Consider the following 23,262-nt stretch of genomic DNA (forward strand, 5'->3'; position numbering starts at 1 on the left):
CCCCCTTTTGTTAGAAGGAGGTAACACAGGTGCAGAATGCTGATGAACAATCGCCCTCACCCCCTCTCACTGGAGGGGCGATTGCCTAGCACTAAAACTGCACACAGATGAAACTTGCAATAGGGTGCAATTCACACACTTGCGGCACCGTGCCTAGTATGGGCGTGTAATAGGATGCTGGCTAGGCAGGGTGCCGCGAGTGTGTGAATTGCACCCTATTGCAAGTTTCATCTGTGTGCAGTTTTAGTGCTAGGCAATCGCCCCTCCAGTGAGAGGGGGTGAGGGCGATTGTTCATTAGCATTCTGCACCTGTGTTACCTCCTTCTAACAAAAGGGGGCCAGCCGTGTCCTGGTGTGCATTTTTCTTGAAACCTTGGCTGGTGAGTACCATTGCCTTTTGCTATTTTTTTAAAAAAATTCTGCTTATTGTTCTGGCTATGCTGTCTAGATTTGTATAAAAATAGTGACTTTTTAAAAAAAAAAAAAGTCGCAGTTGATGAATCAGTCTAAAACATCTGAAAAGCCTAAACTCCTCCAACAATGGCAAAATATACAGTACAGACCAAAAGTTTGGACACACCTTCTGATTTAAAGATTTTTCTGTATTTTCATGACTATGAAAATTGTACATTCACAGTGAAGACATCAAAACTATGAATTAACACATGTGGAATTATATACTTAACAAAAAAGTGTGAAACAACTGAAAATATGTCTTATATTCTAGGTTCTTCAAAGTAGCCACCTTTTGCTTTGATGACTGCTTTGCATACTCTTGGCATTCTCTTGATGAGCTTCAAGAGGTAGTCACCGGAAATGGTCTTCCAACAATCTTGAAGGAGTTCCCAGAGATGCTTAGCACTTGTTGGCCCTTTTGCCTTCACTCTGCGGTCCAGCTCACCCCAAACCATCTTGATTGGGTTCAGGTCTGGTGACTGTGGAGGCCAGGTCATCTGGCGTAGCACCCCATCACTCTCCTCCTTGGTCAAATAGCCCTTACACAGCCTGGAGGTGTGTTTGGGGTCATTGTCCTGCTGAAAAATAAATGATGGTCCAACTAAACACAAACCGGATGGAATAGCATGCCGCTGCAAGATGCTGTGGTTGTTAGAACTCTCCTGTTAGTTTTTTTTTAGTTTGCTGGTCACATGACCATTTTTGCCTATTTAATCCGGCTCCGCCCTCCTGGTCTTGCTGGACTTCATTGTATTTACTACTCTTGAGCTAGCTTGGTGCTCTGTTGTCGTTCTCTGTTAGTTTTGCTAGGTCTTCTGACCTCTATGCTTTTTGTTGTGTGTTTGTCTTTGACTGCTACTATTTCTGCTAGGAGGTGTCCAACTTATCCCAGTCCCTAGTTCTTGTAGGGATCCCTCCCTCACATCTATAGGTCTTCGTTCAGACTAGCCGAGGACTTTAGCGGGTCTGATCGCAGGATCAGGTTCCCCGTTACATCGTAGGGATCTAGTTTAGTTCTATTGTAGGGACAGTTCTCCTGTCTTTCCTTAGTCCCTGTAGCAGATCATAACAGTGGTAGCCATGCTGGTTCAGTATGCCTTCAATTTTGAATAAAGCCCCAACAGTGTCACCAGCAAAGCACCCCCACACCATCACACCTCCTCCTCCATGCTTCATGGTGGGAACCAGGCATGTAGAGTCCATCCGTTCACCTTTTCTGCGTCGCACAAAGACACGGTAGTTGGAACCAAAGATCTCAAATTTGGACTCATCAGACCAAAGCACAGATTTCCACTGGTCTAATGTCCATTCCTTGTGTTCTTTAGCCCAAACAAGTCTCTTATGCTTGTTGCCTGTCCTTAGCAGTGGTTTCCTAGCAGCTATTTTACCATGAAGGCCAGCTGCACAAAGTCTCCTCTTAACAGTTGTTGTAGAGATGTGTATGCTGCTAGAACTCTGTGTGGCATTGACCTGGTCTCTAATCTGAGCGGCTCTTAACCTGCGATTTCTGAGGCTGGTGACTCAGATAAACTTATCCTCAGAAGCAGAGGTGACTCTTGGTCTTCCTTTCTTGGTGCGATCCTCATGTGAGCCAGTTTCTTTGTAGCGCTTGATGGTTTTTGCAACTGCACTTGGGGACACTTTCAAAGTTTTCGCACTGACTGACCTTCATTTCTTAAAGTAATGATGGCCACTCGTTTTCCTTTACTTAGCTACTTTTTTCTTGCCATAATACAAATTCTAACAGTCTATTCAGTGGGACTATCAGCTGTGTATCCACCAGACTTCTGCACAACACAACTGATGGTCCCAACCCCATTAATAAGGCAAGAAATTCCACTTATTAAACCTGACAGGGCACACCTGTGAAGTGAAGACCATTTCCGGTGACTACTTCTTGAAGCTCATCAAGAGAATGCCAAGAGTGTGCAAAGCAGTCATCAATGCAAAAGGTGGCTACTTTGAAGAGCCTAGACATATTTTCAGTTGTTCCACACTTTTTTGTTAAGTATATAATTCCACATGTGTTAATTCATAGTTTTGATGCCTTCAGTGTGACTGTACAATTTTTATAGTCATGAAAATACAGAAAAATCGTTAAATGAGAAGGGGTCCAAATTTTGGTCTGTACTGTATATATATATAAAAAAATCAAACAGATGGAAAAAAAAAGTGACTTTAAAAAAGGAGTAAATGAAAATATGAATATGGCGCAAAAAAAGGAGCAAAAACACACAAAACTAGACAAAAGAATTCACAAACTCAATGATGAATTGGCCCCATAGTGTCTAAAACTGGCCATAGAGAAAATATTTATATGCAGATCATTCACAGATTTGCTGACAATTTGGTATCAGTGATGGCCATACACTACAGATTTTGGATGATCAAAAACATCAATGTAGATAATTTTCAACTGACCATAATGTAACACAAACATGTAGAACGACAAACCTACATCCCATCAATGGAAACCAAGACCATTGACTCATGGCTTGCCGTCTAACAACCTTTGTAGACCAATCATGATTGACAAGTCATTCAGAAAACGTCTGTCTGGCAATGATCTGCAGATAAATATCTCATGTCTATGGCCAGTCTAACCCAAGAACATAGAGTCAAGCCATCTAAGTCCAAAAGATAGCCCTTCCAAACTCAAAAAATAAACTTATCTGATCCTTACCAATCAAGAGATCTATGGGATCCTTTCTAAACTGCTTCCTACATCAGTCAAGAGAACCATATTCTAGTAGCTAGATGTACATTGTCTTGATTGGCGGGGACCAGGTAAGCCACGTCCAATCTAAGCGTAAACTCAATTTTCAGCAATTGGCCAATGTTTAGATTTGCTATTAAAAGGAATCTGTCAGCATATTTTTTCTATGTAATCTGAGAGAATCATAATGCAGGGGCAGAGATCCTGATTCCAGTGACTTGTTAATGTTTCAATAAAATCAGTGTTTTATCAGCAGGAGATCATCACTAAAGGACTAGTTGTCTCATGCCATGTAGTTCTCCTGCTCTGTATAACCCCACCCCCACCACTGATTGGCAGGTTGCTGTGTATAGGCAGAAAGCTGCCAATCCGTGGTATGGGCGGGGATTATACAGACCCCAGCATTCAGAGAACTGCCAGATCTGCAACAGAGAAAACAGGGATTTTATCTAAATTGCACCAAGCAGCCCAGTAAGTGATACAACGCTGGAGTCAGGGTCTCTGCCCCTACATCACACAGATAACATAGCAAAAACCTGGTGAAAGATTCCCTTTAGACTTGGTAATATAGTCGGTCTAGACCATTATTAGAACATTTATCTCAGCTGTGTCTTGCTACCCTATTTTAGTCGGGATGGAAGTTATGGTGCAGTTCAGACCTGCAGCTCTAATGCACCAGAATCAGTTTTACCCACAGCGTGCATCATTGCCTCCTTTCACATATGTCATTTATATTTGGCAGTGCAGTCAGTTGGTTTCGTACACACATAACATAGTAGTCGTTCCAGTCCAGCTATCATTTCTGCATTCACTTGTGTTCCCCGTTGGTAATGTGACCTTGACTGAGAGCAGCAGATAAATCGATCACATCCATCATGAATAGTGCCTCACACAGAGCGGACATTAACTTTCTACGTGAATGCAGTTGGGAATTCATTAGTTACATCGACGTCAATAAAATAACGCTAACTAAACAGAACTTTATAGCCTTATTTTAAAGGAGAACCAAAAAGTGTTATAGAAAAGGCCTGTGTGAACGCGACCAACGCGAAAAAATATATAGACAGAGAAATATACTACTAATAGAGGTTTGTCCCCTACAATAAACTTTTGTCCATAGGCTCAGTTGTATGTAAAAACAAAAAAGACTAAACTTTACTTCTCCTCCTCACTCCACCACTGCCCTGATCTGTCTTGATCGCCTGCAGCGGTGACTTCACTTCAACAGTGATGCAGCCAATTACTGAACTCAACAACTCATTCAACTGGTTTTTGTTACCATATATCAGAGCCTATGGACAAAAGTTTGTTGAAAGAGGGCAAAGACAACCCCTGACCCTAAGCCAGAAGCTAATTTTATGAAACCTCCTCACCTTGGGCCATTTTTTTTTATTGATCCCAAGCAACCCCTTTAAGTAAAAAAAACCAAAAACTTTGATATAACAATGCCAGGTCCTTTCTGAAGTGTATCCATTGAGAATGTATAATAAATGCTCATAGATAAGTATTACTTGGGTATACGAGCCACTCGCCTGGACCTTCACCACTCAACTTAGATATCTATTGTCTGACTCCCCAATGGGCAGAGTGGAGTTAGGAGCTGCTGGACATCACTGGTGACAGCTTTATATCTAGGGAGAACAAAAGGATCGGCCGTTTAACCTCAAACTACCCGACCCCTCTGTCTCCCAAAATCATATGTCTTAGTCTAATATGTACAGAGGCCTTTAGAATGGAGGAAGAACGAGAACGCAGCCTCATACTGCACCTTGGTCCCTCAATTTTTTACTTCTTCAGGAATCTCAGAGGGCAGCCATTCACAATTATAATGTTATGGCATATCTTTACAATTTACCATAACAACCAGTTATAGGAATACCCCTTTAAGTTCTTTCACCTGCTACTCCAACTAATTATAAGTTCAGGGCGGTTTGGGTTACTTTGGGATTGAAAGATTAGAGTGCATCTCTGGCCCATTTCTGTTCATGGTCCACCCAATCTCTACCAAAACCTCACTTCCATGGTACCACAGCAGAGATCTTGCAGGTTCTCCAGGTTGGTTGGTTTCCTTCAGATCATACTACCCAGGAGGTTCTGCTGGTCATCTATAGAATAAACTATTACACAGTATCCAGTAGAAGTAGTAAGTAGTTAGACACATGAATCGGTGGACCATGAAAAGACCATCTGGGTTGAAGAAGGTTGGAAAACTGACTCTACCAAACTGACGTAGATCAACCCTACGTATCATTGGCTTATAAGGAGGTTTGAGATTTTCAATGTTGTGTACTTTAATTGGCTCTCAAAAGGCCAACATAGACACTTAACCCTACAAATGCTTTCTTCTAAACCTGGGAAGCACTAGCCAAAAACTGAAGTTAAATTCTATACGTTTGGAATAGCAAGCCACCAGCTGACTGCTTGCCTATTTATATCCTATGCATGTAAAAAACAATGGACCATACGAGGTGTGACAGACCTTAATATGTGATGTCAATAATTCTGAACTCCAATTCAAAATAGCCACCTACTTGTTGGTGATTTTTGGGTAGGATCCACTGCAATGATCTACTAGAGCTCTGTGCAGCAGTCTTTCTCCCTGACAGATGCATTGTGCATTATTAATAGAAAGATTTTATTAGAAAATATTTGTAGGATGCGGTTTCTTAAACCAAACCAGGAGACATGCAACTGAAATCCTTTCAAGTTGATCTTACGGTTTATTCACACTAAGATTTCTTTTTTCTGAGTTTTACGAGCAGAAACTCTCCAATTAAAACTTGTGTTGTTGTTTTTTAACTCCTTGTGTTTTGGAGAGTATATGCTACCAAAACTCAGCAAAACAACTGAACACACCCTTAAAGGGAATCTGTCACCAGGTTGTTGCTATGTAATCTGAGAGCAGCATGATCTAGGGGCTCAGACACAGATTCCAGCCATGTGTCACTTACTGAGCTGCTTGCTGTCATTTTGATACAATCCCTGTTTTTTTCTGCTGCAGATCTACCAGTTCTCTGACTGCTGAGCCCTGTATAACCTTGCCCACATCACTAATTGGCTGCTTTGTGTGTACACCGTATATTAACAGAAAGCTGCCAATCAGTGGTGGGGGGCGGGGTTACACAGAGCAGTTGACTAGGAGGCACAAGACTCCTAGTCCAGTAGCGATAATCTCCTGCTGATAAAACACTGATTTTATCGAAACAGGAACCCACAACCTAGCAAGTGGCACATGGCTGAAATCAGGCTCTTTGCCCCTACACTATGCTGTTCCCAGATTACATAACAAAACCCTGCTGACAGATTCCCTTTAAATTGGTCATCAATAATTAGAAATCAGGAAAAGCTGCAATACCAGACCCAACCCGTAGACCAGAGCGGACCCTTTTTTTTCTAATCTTCGACAAGCTCAATAATTTTAGTGAAATTACTTTGCATTTACCCAATGATAATGTATTAAAAACACCTACAATGTAAGTTTGATGATGATTACATGTTCATGGGTGATAGCCACGTGTTAGAAATAATCATTTACCTGATCAGTGTGTTAGTAATGTCATGTGCAATGAATGATATATGAGTAACAGTGTGTGATGTTGTGAGATGACCACAGACATGAATATCTCATTAAAAGCTTATAGGGATATCCAGCCATTGTTTCTGGAGAGGGAAGGAGAGAGGCTAATGACTAATAAGCCTAGTACAAATCATTGCTAGAACAAGCTGTCTAATGCATCTTCACCCAGAGGATATAACCCCTGCGGCTAAGTGAAAAATGATTGATCTGTTTTGGTGATGAGTAAAAACCATGTAAAAGGCAAAAGCGTAAAATAAATCAGCAGCGGTATCAGTGCTAAAAATGTGACGTGTTTGGAATTATAAAGAGTATTAAGGAGATGGATCACCTAATATTGTCACTAGAAAACCCATTATTAAGCTAGTCATGGCTTTACGTGTAACCCCTGAGAACTGCACAAAAATTCCCTAATACACACATAGCATCAGAAACTCAAATAAAAGTTGGACTTTTGGACATCTACCAGTAATTCTGCATACTGACCGCAATACAGCGCACAATGCGATTTCCGCACAGACATATGTATGATTCCTAATTCTTACTATTCCCAATCTTACAGATGGGTAGTGTGATGTAATTACTTTGTATTACTTATCTTGCATAGGTCCTGTGTTAGGCTTAGCTTACATGGCTTTGATTTGCTGGGAATAATTGCACCCAGAATTATATGGGACATCCAGCAAAAAAATCAGCACCAAATTGTGCCGATTCTGGTACAGATTTTTCACAGCAGTTTTGAAAAGTTGATCTTAAAAAATGTACATGCACCTTCCGCTACTCTGGTGTTAGGGTCCTGAGGTTTCCTGGGTGCCTTGATCCCTTAGTCTATATTTCCAGTTCCAATGATGACATGGTAGCATATGGGATTAATAATTGGCTGCAGTGGTCATACATCAACACACCATCGGAAGGGGCCAGTGAACGGAGATCAGCCATGGGAGCAAAAAGTCCTTGACATGGAAGTAGATGAGTATACTTTAAGTATAGGTTATATTCCTACAGGCAGGTTTTACATCCGAACCATAGATCAATTTCTGGGCGGAAAATTTCCACTTTGATGCTATAATAATCTACCGTACTTAAAATTTTTGTTCTGTCAATGTGAACAGAAAATACTCTGCAGTTCCACCCACTGTGGATGTTCTCTTAGCCGAGATGCTTTATATATGGCTGTGTTGTGCTGCATTCTTAGAAAACATAACTTTTCTACATTAAAGAACAACTTTCTGCAAATGTTTCATGTTGAACTGGACACGCAATATAATAGTGGCTGCATAGCAGAGTAAAAAAATATATATTTTGTTTAATTTCACCTCTTCGTTGCAGCGTTATTAGCAACGCCTAATGAGTTAACTTTTCTTAAGTCCAAGTGGGTGTTATCAGATAGTTTTCTCTGGGGGGAGTGTACTTCTTCTCCCTGTATAAGTTGACCAATCATAAACAGGCAGCAACACAGCAGAAAAAGAACACTTCCCACAATAGCTTAGGTTTCTCAGTGTGTGAGTTTCTGTGTGGACATGAAACTGTCCCTGCCCCTCCCCCAAACTCCCTGTCCAAAGATGAATCCCATTTATGTCTGTTGTGCTCAATTCAACTTTTGAGCACTACAGACATAACTGTGATTACTGACCTCTCCAGACACTCAGTGTGGGGAAAGGGAAGTACTGCAGAGCTGACAGTGCTATGAAAGGTGGAGAGCTGATCGATGGGTTTGTAATGAGACAAAGCTAAACTCAGCTGTGCTTTCCCTTCTCCCCAAGGACCTTATATGAAAGGTGTGAGTGATCTTGCCATAATCTCCCAGAACTATCTAATCATTCAGGAGGTTAGACCAGGAGATCAGAGTTGCATTCTTACATCTCACACACTAAGTTATTGTGGGGGCATGTTCTTTTTCTGCTGTGTTGCTGCCTGCTTATGATTGGGCAACTCATACAGGGAGAAAAGTACACGCCCAAAGCTTTGAAAAGCTGTGCCAAAAAGACTTTTGCCGTTTTCATGCCATTTTTGCCTAGCTCCAACAGAGTGGGCAGATCTGGAGTAGGAGGGTGAACAGGATGGGGCGTGGCGATCCCAGCTTGTCAAATTCATGACGGGCAGCTGTGTTTGCTACCCATAAGTCGAGAGGACTGGAGTAAGATTTGTGGTGAAGCGCACACTAAAGCAATTGCCACTATGTGCCTCGCCTGATTCGCCTCTTAATGAATGAGGATTGTCTGATCCAACAAGCTGTCCAATCAAGACAAAATCTCCAGTCTTAATTAATCGGGGCCATAAATTATTATAGCTGGTACAGAGCAGATTTGGGATCATTTTACATCGGAACTTGTAAATATGGACTATAATAGAAGTGTAACTCCAGGTTTATTCAAGATAAGTAATGTAATGTATTTACAGAATTGCTACATTTTTAGGTAGATTCCTTGTAGACATGACGTGTAAAAAACTGAACATATGTGTAATTTGCTTTATTGGTCCGGGCAGCTATTGATGTGTTCCCGATAGAACTAGATACCAAGTAGAAGATTTCCTATTGTCCAGTTTATTACAAGTTCATTCATTGTACTGGCTCAATACTTACTGTTCCACCGTTCAGGACAACCGCCATCTCAGTAGGCTGATACACGTTACTTCTGAAGGGCGCACTGGGTCTGCTTCCCAAACTTCCATTGCGAAATCCCCCAGACCGCATGGCTTCATAAAACAGAGCAAACACGTAGATTAGTCTTAAGTAAGTATACAGTTACTTAGCAGCAGAATGGTAGGCGTTAACTCCATGCTCAATCAATTACCCCCCTCGCCTTTATTGCCTAACCACAAGTTTCTTTTCATAGTCAAGCACATATCAAATTCCTTTAAGAAAATTCTTAAAGTGAACCCAGTATCATAACACTGAGTTGCCATCATCATGAGCTATAAAGGGGTATGATCTGAGTTTCCAGTATGTCCATACATTTGAAAGGGTTTTTTCATTAAAGTACGGCAAATCTAGAGGATATCTTGACCCTGAGAATGAAGTAGCCACAGAGCTAATTCATACCAAATATCAGTACTTAAAGTAGCTGTCCTCTACTCAGATATTGATGACCTAATCTATGGAGACATTAATATCAGATTGGTGGGCTTATGACATCCGGCACCCTCACCGATCAGCTGTTTGTAGAGCCAGATCTAAACAATTTATTGAGCACGGCTCTGTATACTGTGTAGTTGCTGTTCTCAGGTGCGGCGACTGAGCTCAGCTGTGCTGTTCTGCTCTGTACACTTCTCACTTCTGGCCACCACTAATGCTGAAAACAGCTGATCAGTGAATGTTCTGCTTCTTGGTTCCATTGATCTGATACTGATGACCTATCCAAAGATCTAAGTAATGGAAAACCCATTTAAAGGCTTTTTTAGAACATTTTCTGATGTTCATATGCGCCTTTCAAGACACAAACCACCACCACAGATGTCAACCAATGGCAAATATCTATCAAAAAGTTCATCTACCATGTTGGATTTTTTCGGTTGCTGTCGTGTACCGTAAATGGCTCATAACAAATTCATCTCATCAGTGTAAGCCAAGACTAAGCCACAGATCATGCCGGTGGTCAAAGGGTAATTTTTCAGTCTGAAAAGTCTATAGTTTGGCTAGCTTTAATGGGTTGTCTAGCCACTTAACCAGAAGGTGTTACCTGTTTTTTTTTTTTTTTTTTGCTGAGGGCAGCATAAAGTAAGGGGATAACCCTTGATTCTAATGCTGGGTCACTTACTGGGCTTCTTGTTGTAGTTTTCACAAAATTTTATCTGCTGCAGATCTGCTAGTCCTCTCAAGGATGAGCTCCTGCTATGTAGTCCTCGATAATCATGAGCTCTGGCTATCTCCCACACCATTGTTTGGCAGCTATTTGCCTATGTATAGTGTGAACAGAAAGCTGTCAATCAATGGTGTAGGTCAAACTATACAAAGCTGATCACTGAGAAGACTAGCAGATAAAACTGTGATATTTTCAAAACTGCAGCATACAGCCCAGTAAGTGACCCGACACTAGAATCAGGGTCTCTGCCTGTACATTATTAGCTCTCAGATTGAGGAACATAAACCTGATAATGGATTCTTTTATATTTTTATTTTATCTGCTCAGAATGGTGTGCAGGAATAAAAGCTACATTTTATCTACAAAAATTGAATGGACCAAAGACGTTTGCCTGAATCCGCTATGACCCTGATGATCGGATGTCCTTTCTGGCAAGGCCACCCCAGGGCGCGTTTTAAAGAAAATGGGGCAATGGGCTAGAAGAAAAAGATTTCTAGATGTTTTTAGATTTCTTAAAGGAGCTTTACTTACCATGGGAATCCAGGCAACTGGCCAGCTGAAAACTCCCTACCCATCATGGATATGATGATCCCCAGCTCATCCGCACAGATGTCTAAATCCGCACAGGTCACACAAGCAGAAAGGGATGAAAAATTTGGTCTCAGAACCAAGAGTCGACCAGTTCTTCACTGCACCATAGATGGTTAGAGAGGGTAAAAAGCACTAACATACAACAGTCCAGAACTTGTCAAGATTGTCCCAATTTTGTGATACAACCCTGGCAAATCTGGAGAAGTACCAAAAGGGTGGGGTTTATGCAAACTCCATCCAAAAGTCTCGCTTGGGATGGGGCTTTCTTATGCAGCACTGGGAGCAGGACTAAAATGTCTCTTTGCTACCAATAACGAGACACCACACTTTGAGCCACCACACTTGCCCTCGGATTTAAAGTGTGGTGGCTCAAAGCTGAATAAGTGGCCCTATGAGCTTTCATTTTCTATCTATACCTCCAAACGGTGGCTATAAGACAGGCTGAAAGCAATCTTAGAGCTCTGACTATATGGATTGGTCTAGCCTTAAAATAATAGGGATATTTAGTATCCCTAAAAAAATATATGGGGTCTTCACTTTTTGAGAAGAAATACAGTTCAGAATATTGGAGGCCGTTTGGCGACTCCTGGAGACACGCTGTACCGGGGAAAGTGCAGTAATGATTTTGTCTGTCAGTTTTAATGCACATCTAATGATTTCTACTACCTATTAATTAAATGGATAGTTCAGAAAATCCAAAGGGCAAAAGTCTTGAAACCGACAAGATAACAGAATCATAGGAGCAGAGTCACGTAGTGGCCATTAACACTTAGTATGCCGGTATAATATAAGTTGTTTTGGTTCACCATTCCGTAAGAATCCATTGTATATCCGTATTATCTTATTGTTTCTTTTTGACCTGTGTTGAGCTTGTAGACATTGGTTTACCTTTTTTCTTGCTGTATGGTTTATGTGCTCTACTATTATAAACAGAGGCGGTAAAAAAAAAACCTATACCATGAGCTATTTTTTTAACATGTGAGCCTTTAAATATATAGTGGCTTGTTTTAAAGGCATCTATTGGGAGTTATATTGGAGAATCCTCCCGACGTATTCCTCAGAGTGGCCATAGGCTATAAGTCTGCAGTCAGTCTCCGTGGCTGCAGACTTGTGAATCCTCACAGCGCACGCACTGCGCACTGTGGGGATTCTGCGGTGCAGACGCCGAGACCGGGCGATCATGTGACTGCAAGTATGCGATTTGCAAACTTCCAGCCACATTCAGACAAGCCTGTCTCCAGCTTCACTCGATACACTTGCATTGAGTGAGGCCACGCCTGTGTAGTTGGCACGTGACGTATGCAACTCACATACTTGAGGTCACAAGCCGCTGCCCGTGGCACCGACACTGGAGAATCCTCACAGCGTACAGTGTGCGCTGTGAGAATTCATAAGTCTGCAATCAGAGTGACTGAAGACTCGTGGTCTAAGGCCGGACAACCCCTTTTATATGCTAGGCTCAAGAGACAAAATAAACATTTTTAATTTTGGCACAGACGTCAACCAACGATGAGGTAAAGCATTCACTATGTCCTAGCTGGTTTATCCCCAGGAGACAAATTGAAAAAAAAAATACTGTGACTTTGAGCATTAATTTTGGGCTTGCCAAATTTTCAGTCACTTAAATGGGAACTGTACTTTTAACAAACTTTGCATAAAACAAAAAACTAAGTAAATAGAAACTGTAGATCATATCGTAACAAAGAAATCTGCTAATTTCTCCACTTATGAGCCACTTCGTCCCCTCCTCCCCAAGGTGATCATCCACCCTGAAAAAACATCTCAATTCCGTGTAACTCAAGAAAAGACAGACTGCCAGCACACTTAGGTGTCAGGTTACACCTACTATTATATTTTGTGGAGAGGAAGGTGATGTAGGAGTAAGAAACAGAGTGAGAAAACATGCAGAGGGAGACACAGAAAATAGTGCTGAGCTTTCTAACCAGTCTTTTACATCAATCCAGAGCTGGATTCACATCTACCTTGATCAGTACTGCTGTATAATGTCCTTCCTGCTGCTTCTATCCGTGTGCTAATTAAGGAATGGAACGAATGAATCCCTCACTGTGTGCTGTGTATGGGAGAGATCACAGCAGCTAGTCTTCACCCCCCAGCTCAGAGTCAATTGCTAATAAGAAATAGAGTCAGCAGGGGAGGTCTGCAGATCTTTTAGACCCATTTACTTGAAACAACAATAAGCAATTAGCATAACATATTCACAATATTTCACAGTTTATAGGGTACGTATACCTTTACAGCCACGTTTTGTGCCTCTACATGAGAAAAAAAATATTTTGCAAATAATTTTGATTGGAAATCTTCTGTTTTCTGTAAACAGCTTCCAAGCAGACCTACAGGTGCATCTCACAAAATTAGAATATCATCAAAACATTAATTTATTTCAGTTCTTCAATTCAAAAAGTGAAACTGATATTATATAGAGTCATTACAAACAGAGTGATCTATTTCAAGTTCTTATTTCTGTTAATGTTGATGATTATGGCTTTCAGCCAATGAAAACACAAAAGTCTTTAATTAAAATAATAAAAAAAGACCTGGAAATGCTTCCTAAGCATTTAAAAAGGTCCCTTAGTCTGTTTTAGTAGGCTCCACAATCATGGGGAAGACTCTTGACTTGACAGAAGTCCAGAAGGCAGTCATTGGCACACTCCACAAGGTCCCAGAGTTCCCATTTTTATCTGGAAATCAAGGTCCCAGAGTCTGGAGGAAGAGTAGAGAGGCCACAATCCAAGCTGCTTGAGGTCTAGTGTGAAGTGTCCACAATCAGTGATGGTTTGGGGAGCCATGTCATCTGCTGGTGTAGGTCCACTGTGTTTTATCAAGACCAAAGTCAGCGCAGCCGTCTACCACGAAATTTTAGAGCACTTCATGCTTCCCTCTGCCGACAAGCTTTTTGGAGATGGAAATGTCATTCTCCAGCAGGACTTGGCCCCTGTCCACACTGACAAAAGTACCAATACCTGGTGTAAAAACACCAGTATCACTGTGCTTGATTGGCCAGCAAACTCGCCTGACCTTAACCCCATAGGGAATCTATGGGGTATTGTCAAGAGGAAGATGAGAGACACCAGACCCAACAATGCAGACGAGCTGAAGGCTGCTATCAAAGGAACCTGGGCTTCCATAACACCTCAGCAGTGCCACAGGCTGATCGCCTCCATGCCACGCCGCATTGATGCAGTAATTGATGGAAAAGGAGCCCCGACCAAGTATTGAGTGCATTTACTGAACATACATTTCAGTAGCCCAACATTTCAGATTTTCAAATCATTTTTCAAGCTGTTGTTATAAAGTATTCTAATTTACTGAGATAATGACTTTTGTGTTTTCATTGGCTGTAAGCCATAATCATCAACATTAACAGAAATAAACGCAAGAAATAGATCACTGTTTGTAATGACTCTATATAATATATGAGTTTCACTTTTTGTATTGAAGAACTGAAATAAATTAACTTTTTGAGGATATTCTAATTTTGTGAGATGCACCTGTATGTGCCTACAAGGATACAAACTATAAAAAAAAACTCTTTGCATTTGGAACATGCATCAAGCTTTTCTTGACTCCTTTATCTTCATAACGTATAGTCATCAAATACCCTATAGGAGTAAAATCTTCAAATTTCCAAATATAATTGAACTCTGCCTCTTACCTGCATTATGTTCATCCATAGAAAAAGCTTTATTCTCCATGTAGCTCCGGGGCAACTGAATATCTTCCTCAAAAGGCGTTTCTCTCATGCGAGGCTGGGAGGTATCAAAATAATTAGTTGTATTTTCTTGTGGTGCTGGTAGAATGGTACAATGGACCTCTATGATGGCATGGAAGATGAGAAACACCCATCCACTCGATATCAGGGCGATGGCCAAAGTAGGGTCATTCCACTGGTCTTTTTTCTTCAGTTCATTATTACCATAAAGATACATAGTCATCCAAGCTACCCATATTAAGACAGAAAAAAAAGTTGTAATAATAAGGCATATTCCATTTTTTTTCCATTTCTGAAATTTTCCACACAGTGTAAAAAGCGAGAGGCCCAAGGAAACCATCATAAGAACCATGACGTAAATTAATACCATGACGAAATCCATTGGCTCATAACTGCAGGCCAATTTCTTGTCTCTAACGACCGTTAAGATAATCCATTCAGTAGCAATAATAACTTGAACCAACATCAGACATATAACCATTCCGACAAGATGCCAGCCTGATGGGCTCTTCCCATGCCGAACGAGCTTACGGATCCTCCAAGCTTGAGCAAGAAGACAGGAGAAACAAAGGGAAAACAGGACACCCCACAAGAACCTTCTAGTGGAGCAAATTGCTTCATCTTCTTGTATGATGAATGCAAAAGCTAAGCCAAACAATCCAAGAGTTCCAAGCAGAAAAAGGAAATGTATTCCCAATGGGCTTTTCTTTTCTTTCTCCGTGATGAAAGGAAGCCTTACCAATAAGATCAACATAAGTAGCAAGGTTGTAAGGACACCTGCTCCAGCTACGGCTTCCACAACTATCCCCCAAATGGCATCCAGATCGCAAAGGTATACATAGCGTGGAAAAATGTCCAGTCCACAGCCTCTCGACGTTGTGGAGTTTTCTGAGGAGCCATAGCCAATCACGAAAAAGAGGAGCAGAACAACAGTTGGGTGGGTTTTCATGTTTCTACAAAATAAATAAAGTGGTATTGGTTAAGGTTCTCAGTCAACTTACTAGTCGAATTGACAGTATGACTTTCTAAATGGAACTGGAGGTCCAGAAATACAATATTATCTCAGACTCCGAGATCACCTAAATGGAACAAAACATTAACCTCAATAGATTATGGTGCATAATATTGAAAACCAAGCAAATGTGTTACGTGATGCAGCTGACAAGATACCAGTATCAACGGTGAGTCCATGGTAGAACGCGGAGAGATGAGTTTCTTTATAATGGATTAATACACCTAATATGAAACCATAATTAACAATATGGAACATGTGGGGGGATCTAATATTGAGAATCAGTAACACCCCATATCATGGCACTTATATTGTTAGAATGTTGGGATAATCGAAGTATAACAATATTAAGAAAAGGACAAAAGAAGAAAAAACTTCGAAACACATCCCACTTTAGAAATAGTACAAAAATAGCTTTTTATTAGAAAAATCCAAGAAAATAACAAGAAATACATATGGATCACACTTAATTTTTGTAAAAATAGGAAAGAGCACGGAAGCAAAGATGGCGTACAAGTGGATAAAGTTTAAATATAAAAAAGGCTCATATATGGCGAAAAATGACTACGATTGATCAATAATCGAATGCAGAGACATCAGTAAATATTATACCAAATAGACGGCTATTCCATGTTAGCATTCAAATAAATCTAAATTGACATTGTGTATGTTCAAGGAATGCCAGTTAATATAGATGCTCTTTGCTTAAATATATATACAAAAAAATTCACTCATATGTGCCCATAGGAATGCATCGTTGTGACACCTAAGTCAAATCATCACATTACCCAGTCGCTGCATGGAGTAAAAATAAAAGAATTTTATGGCATTTAATGGACATAATAATCCATAAAGGTCTCTCACTTACAGCAACTGAGGAGCATGCCACCTGTTCCTGCTCACCCTACGCGCGTTTCGGCTAGAACTTCCGTGCTCTTTCCTATTTTTACAAAAATTAAGTGTGATCCATATGTATTTCTTGTTATTTTCTTGGATTTTTCTAATAAAAAGCTATTTTTGTACTATTTCTAAAGTGGGATGTGTTTCGAAGTTTTTTCTAATATGAAACCATACAAACCTAATAACTTTTCTAAAAAAATATTCTTAATAGTTTACTGTTTATTCGATGGACTGTGCAACAAGTACTCAAAAGTATTGTTTGAACTAGAGTGCAACAGTTTCCTCTATGGATATCAACTCATTCCCATGAGTTTAACAAGATGAAGTCACAGCAATCACCTGATAGCTGGGGTGACTTGTTGTTGACGAATGGTTGCCCAGTTTGGACCTAGAATTATTAAAAAAGGTTTCTGACTCCAGCCGTTAAATGCCCGCCGATTGGCTACAGGCAAAACGGGCGGCAGTCGTTTAAATGGAATCTGTCAGCAGGTTTTTGCTATTTATTCTGAGAGCAGCATAATGTAGGGGCAGAGAGCCTGATTTAAAGGATGTGTCACTTGCTCAGCAATTTGTTGTAATTTCAAAAGAATTAGTGTTTTATCAGCAGGAGATTATGACTAGAGGACTAGGTGACTCGTGCAAAGCAGTCCAGCTAATCTGTGTAACCCCGCCCCCACCACTGATTGGCAGCTTGTTTCCAGAGTACAGTGTACACAGAAAGCTGCCAATCATTGGTGTGGGCGGGGTTACACAGGGCTCAGCTTTTAGAGAACTGCTAGATCTACAGCAGAGAAAACAGGGATTCTATCAAAACTGCACCAAGCAGTCCAGTAAGTGACACATTGCTGGAATCAGGCTCTGTGCACCCTATATAATACTGCTCTCAGATTACATACCAAAAACCTGCTGACATATTCCCTTTAATAGCCTGTTTAGACATTGTTCTGTGCGCATAGAATATCATTGTTCTCGGCAGCACATGTTCTGTTTACAAAAAACGGTGTGCTGCTGAGAGCGATATTTACGCAAGCTTAAAAATAATTTCAAATGATGAACAAGCATTTTTGCTCATTCTTGCGTGATAGGTCAAATAATCAAGGAATGAACATCCCTAGGCCAGTGTAGCTTTAGAGTCATGGGACCATTCTTGTTAACGTTCCCAGAATGTCCATGAGGCCCTCATGACCACTACAAACCATATATTACTACAGAGAGGCATGTTAGGAGGACCTGGCTTGGAACACTCATGTGGTCCTAGTGGTGGCGGTGCCAGTGGTCTTACATTTCTCTGTCCCGTGAACTGGTGATGACTGCTTATTGTCGGAAACCCATTTCATAAGTCTATCATAATTATTTTACATTTCCACCTTCAACAGGACATGGGAGAAGGTATAGTTCGACAAAGAGATCAGGTAGGTAAGAGTTGGGTGGGCACTCAAATCAGATACTGAAATGTGTGGTCTTGCAGACAGGACCGGTATGTGGAAGGTGTAGTCTGACAAGGAAAATCTCTATACAAGGTGTAGTTCGGTACCCTCAAGAATCCATTACCATGGGTGCATCACATGAACTCAGGGGTTATAGTTAGGTGTCCTCGCTTCTTCTTTTGGATCATTTCAGAAAAACATAGCAGGACGTTCAAATGTTACGACCGTCTTAGTGGTACATTCAGATAAAGTCTATTAGGCCCATCTCCACCTTCTTACACCCTGTTATCCCCTTGACGCCATCATCACATACTTGTCTACAATGGAGTTGTTTGGAGAGTCACTTATGGCTTCTTGAGGGTAAAATAACTTGCATTCCTTGCGAGTGTCTTTTCATACACCGCATTCACAGCACAAGGAAATCTTTTTCCATCTACTGGAACTTACAACACACCTGCTTAACTTTTAAAATAACTTTTGGAATAGTCCTTCAAATTAAAAATGTGGAATTCTTAGGTATGCACCGAGTATCGCGAGTGCTCCAGTGACATGTTCAGGTCCCCATGGCGGCATGTTTCATGGCTGTTAGACACAAAACATGCGGGGATTGACATACACGGGCAATCCCTGCATGTTTTGTGACTGTCTAACAGCCGCAAAACATGAGGGTGCAGGGACTCGAACACGTCCCTCGAGCACCCGCGAAACTCGGTGCACCCTAGGCAAACTTGAGTAACGAGCACTTGCACTCATCACTACTAACAATTAAGACAACGGTTATGCTTTAAGCCCAGCCTACACAATAAATAGCTGCCGGACAATGGATTGTTCAGACAACAGCATTTTCTCCCATACACAGGCATGCTCGGCTCGGTTGAGAGCTCCTGTGTTCTCTAAGATGGAGCCACTGCTAGTTCCTCTGGTGGCGAGTTACTTCTTGGAGAACAAATGGATTGGCAAGCGGAAATCAGGCCCTGCCGGGCTTTTCTCTCTCCCGACATCCAACTACAATAGGTGCAGGGTTTGCAATTGCAGCGGGCCTTGGAGCCCATGGGGCCCAAAAAGTCCCTTTGTCCTATATGAAAAGACCAATACTATTAAAGACATGCAATAATTTAGGGCACCATTGGAGGTTTTGCATCTGGGCCCATGAACTTCAAGTTATGCCACTGCCGACATCATCTATTGACTGGACTGGCCTTCATGCACAGAAGGCTTCAGGCCAATCCCAACAATATTGGCTAATCTAATGTGTATGGGGGCCTTTAGCTTCCAAAGAGGTTTTCTGAGATCAGAAAAAAAAAAGGTTGGCTATTTCTTTTTCATTGATTCACCTCTTTTGTCTGTGGGTTGTGTCCGGTATTGGTGCTCATCCTCATTTAAAGGGAATTTGTCACCAGGTTTTTGCCACCTTATCTGAGAGAGCAGTATAATGGTAGGGAAAGAGACCCTGATTCCAGCCTTGTGTCACTTAGTTTACCGGGTGCAGCAGTTGTGACACAGAGTTTTTAGATGTAGCAATGAAGCAGAGCTGAGAAAGCTAACCCCGCCCACACCAGGCTCTCTATGTACATTGTCTATTGATAGCAAGCTGCTAATCAGTGCAGGGGGCGTGGTCAGACCAGGACTCAAGGTGGCACCAGTCCAGGCCTTGATAATCTCCTGCTGATAAAACACTCATCGTGCTGAAACAACAATAAAACGGCCTAATAAGTGAAAGATTGCTGAAATCAGTGTCTCAGCCCCTGCCTCATGCTGCGCTCAAATTACATAGCAAAAATCTGTTAACAGATTCCCTTTAAGTGGATGATGTCAAACTGCAATACCAGACACAGCCTGTGGACAAAAGTGGCGTTGTACCTGAAAAAAAAAAAGTAAAATTTTAGCTCTAATTCTGCATAACCGCTTTAGGCCTGAACTGATAACCTGATGTGGTTGCGATGTTCCCATTAACCAGTAAGGATTAATGTAGCTCTTTAATAAATGTCTTAAACAGCAGCCACTTGCACAATTGTATTACATGATTACATGCAGCCATGACCCCTGTTCTCCTTAACACTTTTCTAATGAATAATATATAAAATGTGATGATGATGATGTTGCAGACTGCGGTTTCTTGAGACGTTTCCCAGACAGTCAGTAATAACTGCACAGATTACTGCTCTCAGACCAATAATTACCAATCTCAATGAAAGCAAAAACATCATAAACCTTTTTACCAAACTTTCCTGTGTTAAGCAAAGTTTATCACAGTTTATTTTTATTTTAATCATTTACACTGTGGTAGGTGTGAGTCCTATAGCGCTGTCCATCTGATGCCGCCTGCTTCACCCAAGCAGTACACATGGCTGATTAACCCCTCTCATTCCTTCGTGTGCTGGAACATTTTTCCTATGTTTAATTTCTGGAGCTAACAATCTCAGTGCTACATATCTCCCCTCCAGTACTTTGCCAGTGACTTTTTCACAATATACACACACACTAAATATAATTTGGGGTCTCTATGTAGCTGAGTGACATGGCAACCGCTATCAGCCATGAGTACACTCATTTAAAAGGGGATCTCTCATAATACAAACTGCATGCATTATTAAAATAGATCTCTTAGGCCTGATGAGGCTGGTGTGCTTCCTCTGAAAGTCTTTGTCAGAATGACAGTAAAATCCAACTGTTTTTTCTGCCTAATATTAAGAGACGCATTTTATGAGTCCAGCTGTTAATATCAGGATTATAAAGCCATCCTGGCATGGGTGTTACGACTGCTGTCGCAGATATCACAACTGTCCCTGTGCGGGTGAGGGGCCCGCCAACGCCAGCCCAAACTTCAACTTTATATGTGTCCTCGGACGCACATTCAGCTGAAGTGTATTTCGGCACAGAGACCCGCTGGGTGTGTGCGCTGCGATACATGCTGCCAGACAATCAGTGGGCAGCAGCTGACATCGGTGTGCGTGTGACTGGGGACGCATGACAGTGACGTCAGCCGCTCCTGTCACTTGCACGCTAAAGTCAGCTGCCGGCTTCAAAAGAGGACGTCGTGCAGCGGAGGAGCGAAGGGAAGGTGAGTTTAATCATTTATATGTTTTCTATGCATTAAAGAACAGTGGCAGAACAGGGGACATACATACCAGGATGGGGGATATATATAGCAGGAAGGGACACAGGATAAGGGACATATATACCAGGATGGGGATATAATACCAGGATGGGGATATAATACCAGGATGGGGAACATACATAACACCATGGGGGGCATATACCAGGATGGGGCCCAGGATAAGGGACATACGTTATGTACTAGGATGGGGGACATATACACCAGGATGGAGCCCAAGAAGCGGGACATTAGTACATAACGGGGGGAGGAGGTACAACTTGTATGTCCTTATAGAATTTAAAATGCTACAAGAACCCATTCATCTGACCAACATACGGGGGTGGGGCGCCCAGGTCAAAATTTTGCACCGGGGCCCATCGGACTCTAGTTACACCACTGAATCCTGATATGGATTTTCCCTGTGAATACAACTGCTTCATCAGGTCTAATGGATCTATTTAGTAATGTATACAGTTTATATTGTGAAATCTGGTGACAGATCAACTTAAATGTCTGTATCATGTCCACAAAACCTGCACCAGGATTACTATAAAACCCTATGGTGACATAAATTCTGCCAAGAAGAACCTCAATAACCTCTTATGATGACAACCTCAGCCAACATGTCTTATTGTGGCCAACATTAATTACCCATAATCCCTTTATGAATATAAAAGATTTGAAGCTCTGGGCTAACGAGAGTGAAGGTGCCTGATATATGAAATATATTTGAATAATTTAAAATATTCATTTGGATCCAATCTTAACGGTAAAGTGGAGCAGCAATGTAAAATGTCCAGGGTAAGGCGGCACCAGATAAAATTCTGACCTTACAATGACCCGCTGCGCTATTGTTCAATGGTGGAACTAGTTGGGAAGGTTTCCTAAATTTCCTTATTCTAGACACGAAATCTTCTAGTGGCTAAACTATTTTAGCTCAGCATTACCATGGAGATTGTCAGTGAAGACAAAGCACGACACAATGTGACAATCCGTATCCTACTATCTACTCCCTCTTTATTCCTGAATTATTTATCATCCGGAAGTGTAAAATCTCACTGATTTTGATTGAAAGAGTTTCACATAAGTGATTTTATCAGTCAGGCAAAATGCAGAACGTGTTACTGAACAAGATTACATTTTAAAGGAAAGCTTCCATCACTTCAAGGGTTCGCTCACACAACCATATAAAATCGGAAGAGGTGCAATCCGATAAAAAAAAAGGTATTGTACCCAATTCACGACAATCTTATAGTGTTAGGCTATGTGCCCACGATGCAGAAATGCTCCGGATTTTTCCTGATCGTTTCTGCATCTCCCCCGGTAGAAAAAACGCATGCGGATTGTACATGCGGATTGTACATGCGTTTTTCCTGTCAGGGACATGGAGATGTGAAGCGTTCTTCACTTGCATTTCAAAGCAAAAGGTGGCTACTTTGAAGAACCTAGAATATAAGACATATTTTCAGTTGTTTCACACTTTTTTGTTAAGTATACAGTTATATGAAAAAGTTTGGGCACCCCTATTAATCTTAAGCTTAATGTTTTAAAAAAATTGGTGTTTTTGCAACAGCTATTTCAGTTTGATATATGTAATAACTGTTGGACACAGTAATGTTTCTTCCTTGAAATGAGGTTTATTGTACTAACAGAAAATGTGCAATCTGCATTCAAACAAAATTTGACAGGTGCATAAGTATGGGCACCTCACCAGAAAAGTGACATTAATATTTAGTAGATCCTCCTTTTGCAAAAATAACAGCCTCTAGTCACTTCCTGTAGCTTTTAATGAGTTCCTGGATGAAGGTATTTTTGACCATTCCTCTTTACAAAACAATTCCAGTTAAGTTAAGTTTGATGGTCGCCGAGCATGGACAGCCCTCTTCAAATGATCCCACAGATGTTCAAGGATATTCAGGTCTGGGGACAGGGATGGCCATTCCAGAACATTGTAAT

At 41.2% G+C, this 23,262-nt stretch overlaps 1 protein-coding gene across 3 annotated transcripts in view; it reads right to left on the reverse strand.

The window, feature by feature from the left end:
* The window catches only part of GPRC5B (G protein-coupled receptor class C group 5 member B), an 86,634-nt gene that overhangs the window by 36,937 nt on the left and 26,435 nt on the right, over nucleotides 1-23,262 (reverse strand). For all 3 annotated transcript variants that reach the window (XM_073647612.1, XM_073647611.1, XM_073647613.1), the window contains exons 2-3: nucleotides 14,814-15,823; nucleotides 9,331-9,443 (exon numbers count right to left, since the gene is read on the reverse strand). In XM_073647612.1, coding sequence (XP_073503713.1) covers nucleotides 9,331-9,443; nucleotides 14,814-15,819 — 1,119 coding nt within the window. In that variant the 5' untranslated portion in view covers nucleotides 15,820-15,823. The remainder of the gene's footprint in view (nucleotides 1-9,330; nucleotides 9,444-14,813; nucleotides 15,824-23,262) is intronic.

This window comes from Phyllobates terribilis, unplaced genomic scaffold (assembly GCF_046119375.1).
Source record: "Phyllobates terribilis strain yellow unplaced genomic scaffold, ASM4611937v1 Scaffold_9__5_contigs__length_417890890, whole genome shotgun sequence".
NCBI classification, from domain to species: Eukaryota; Metazoa; Chordata; class Amphibia; order Anura; family Dendrobatidae; genus Phyllobates; species Phyllobates terribilis.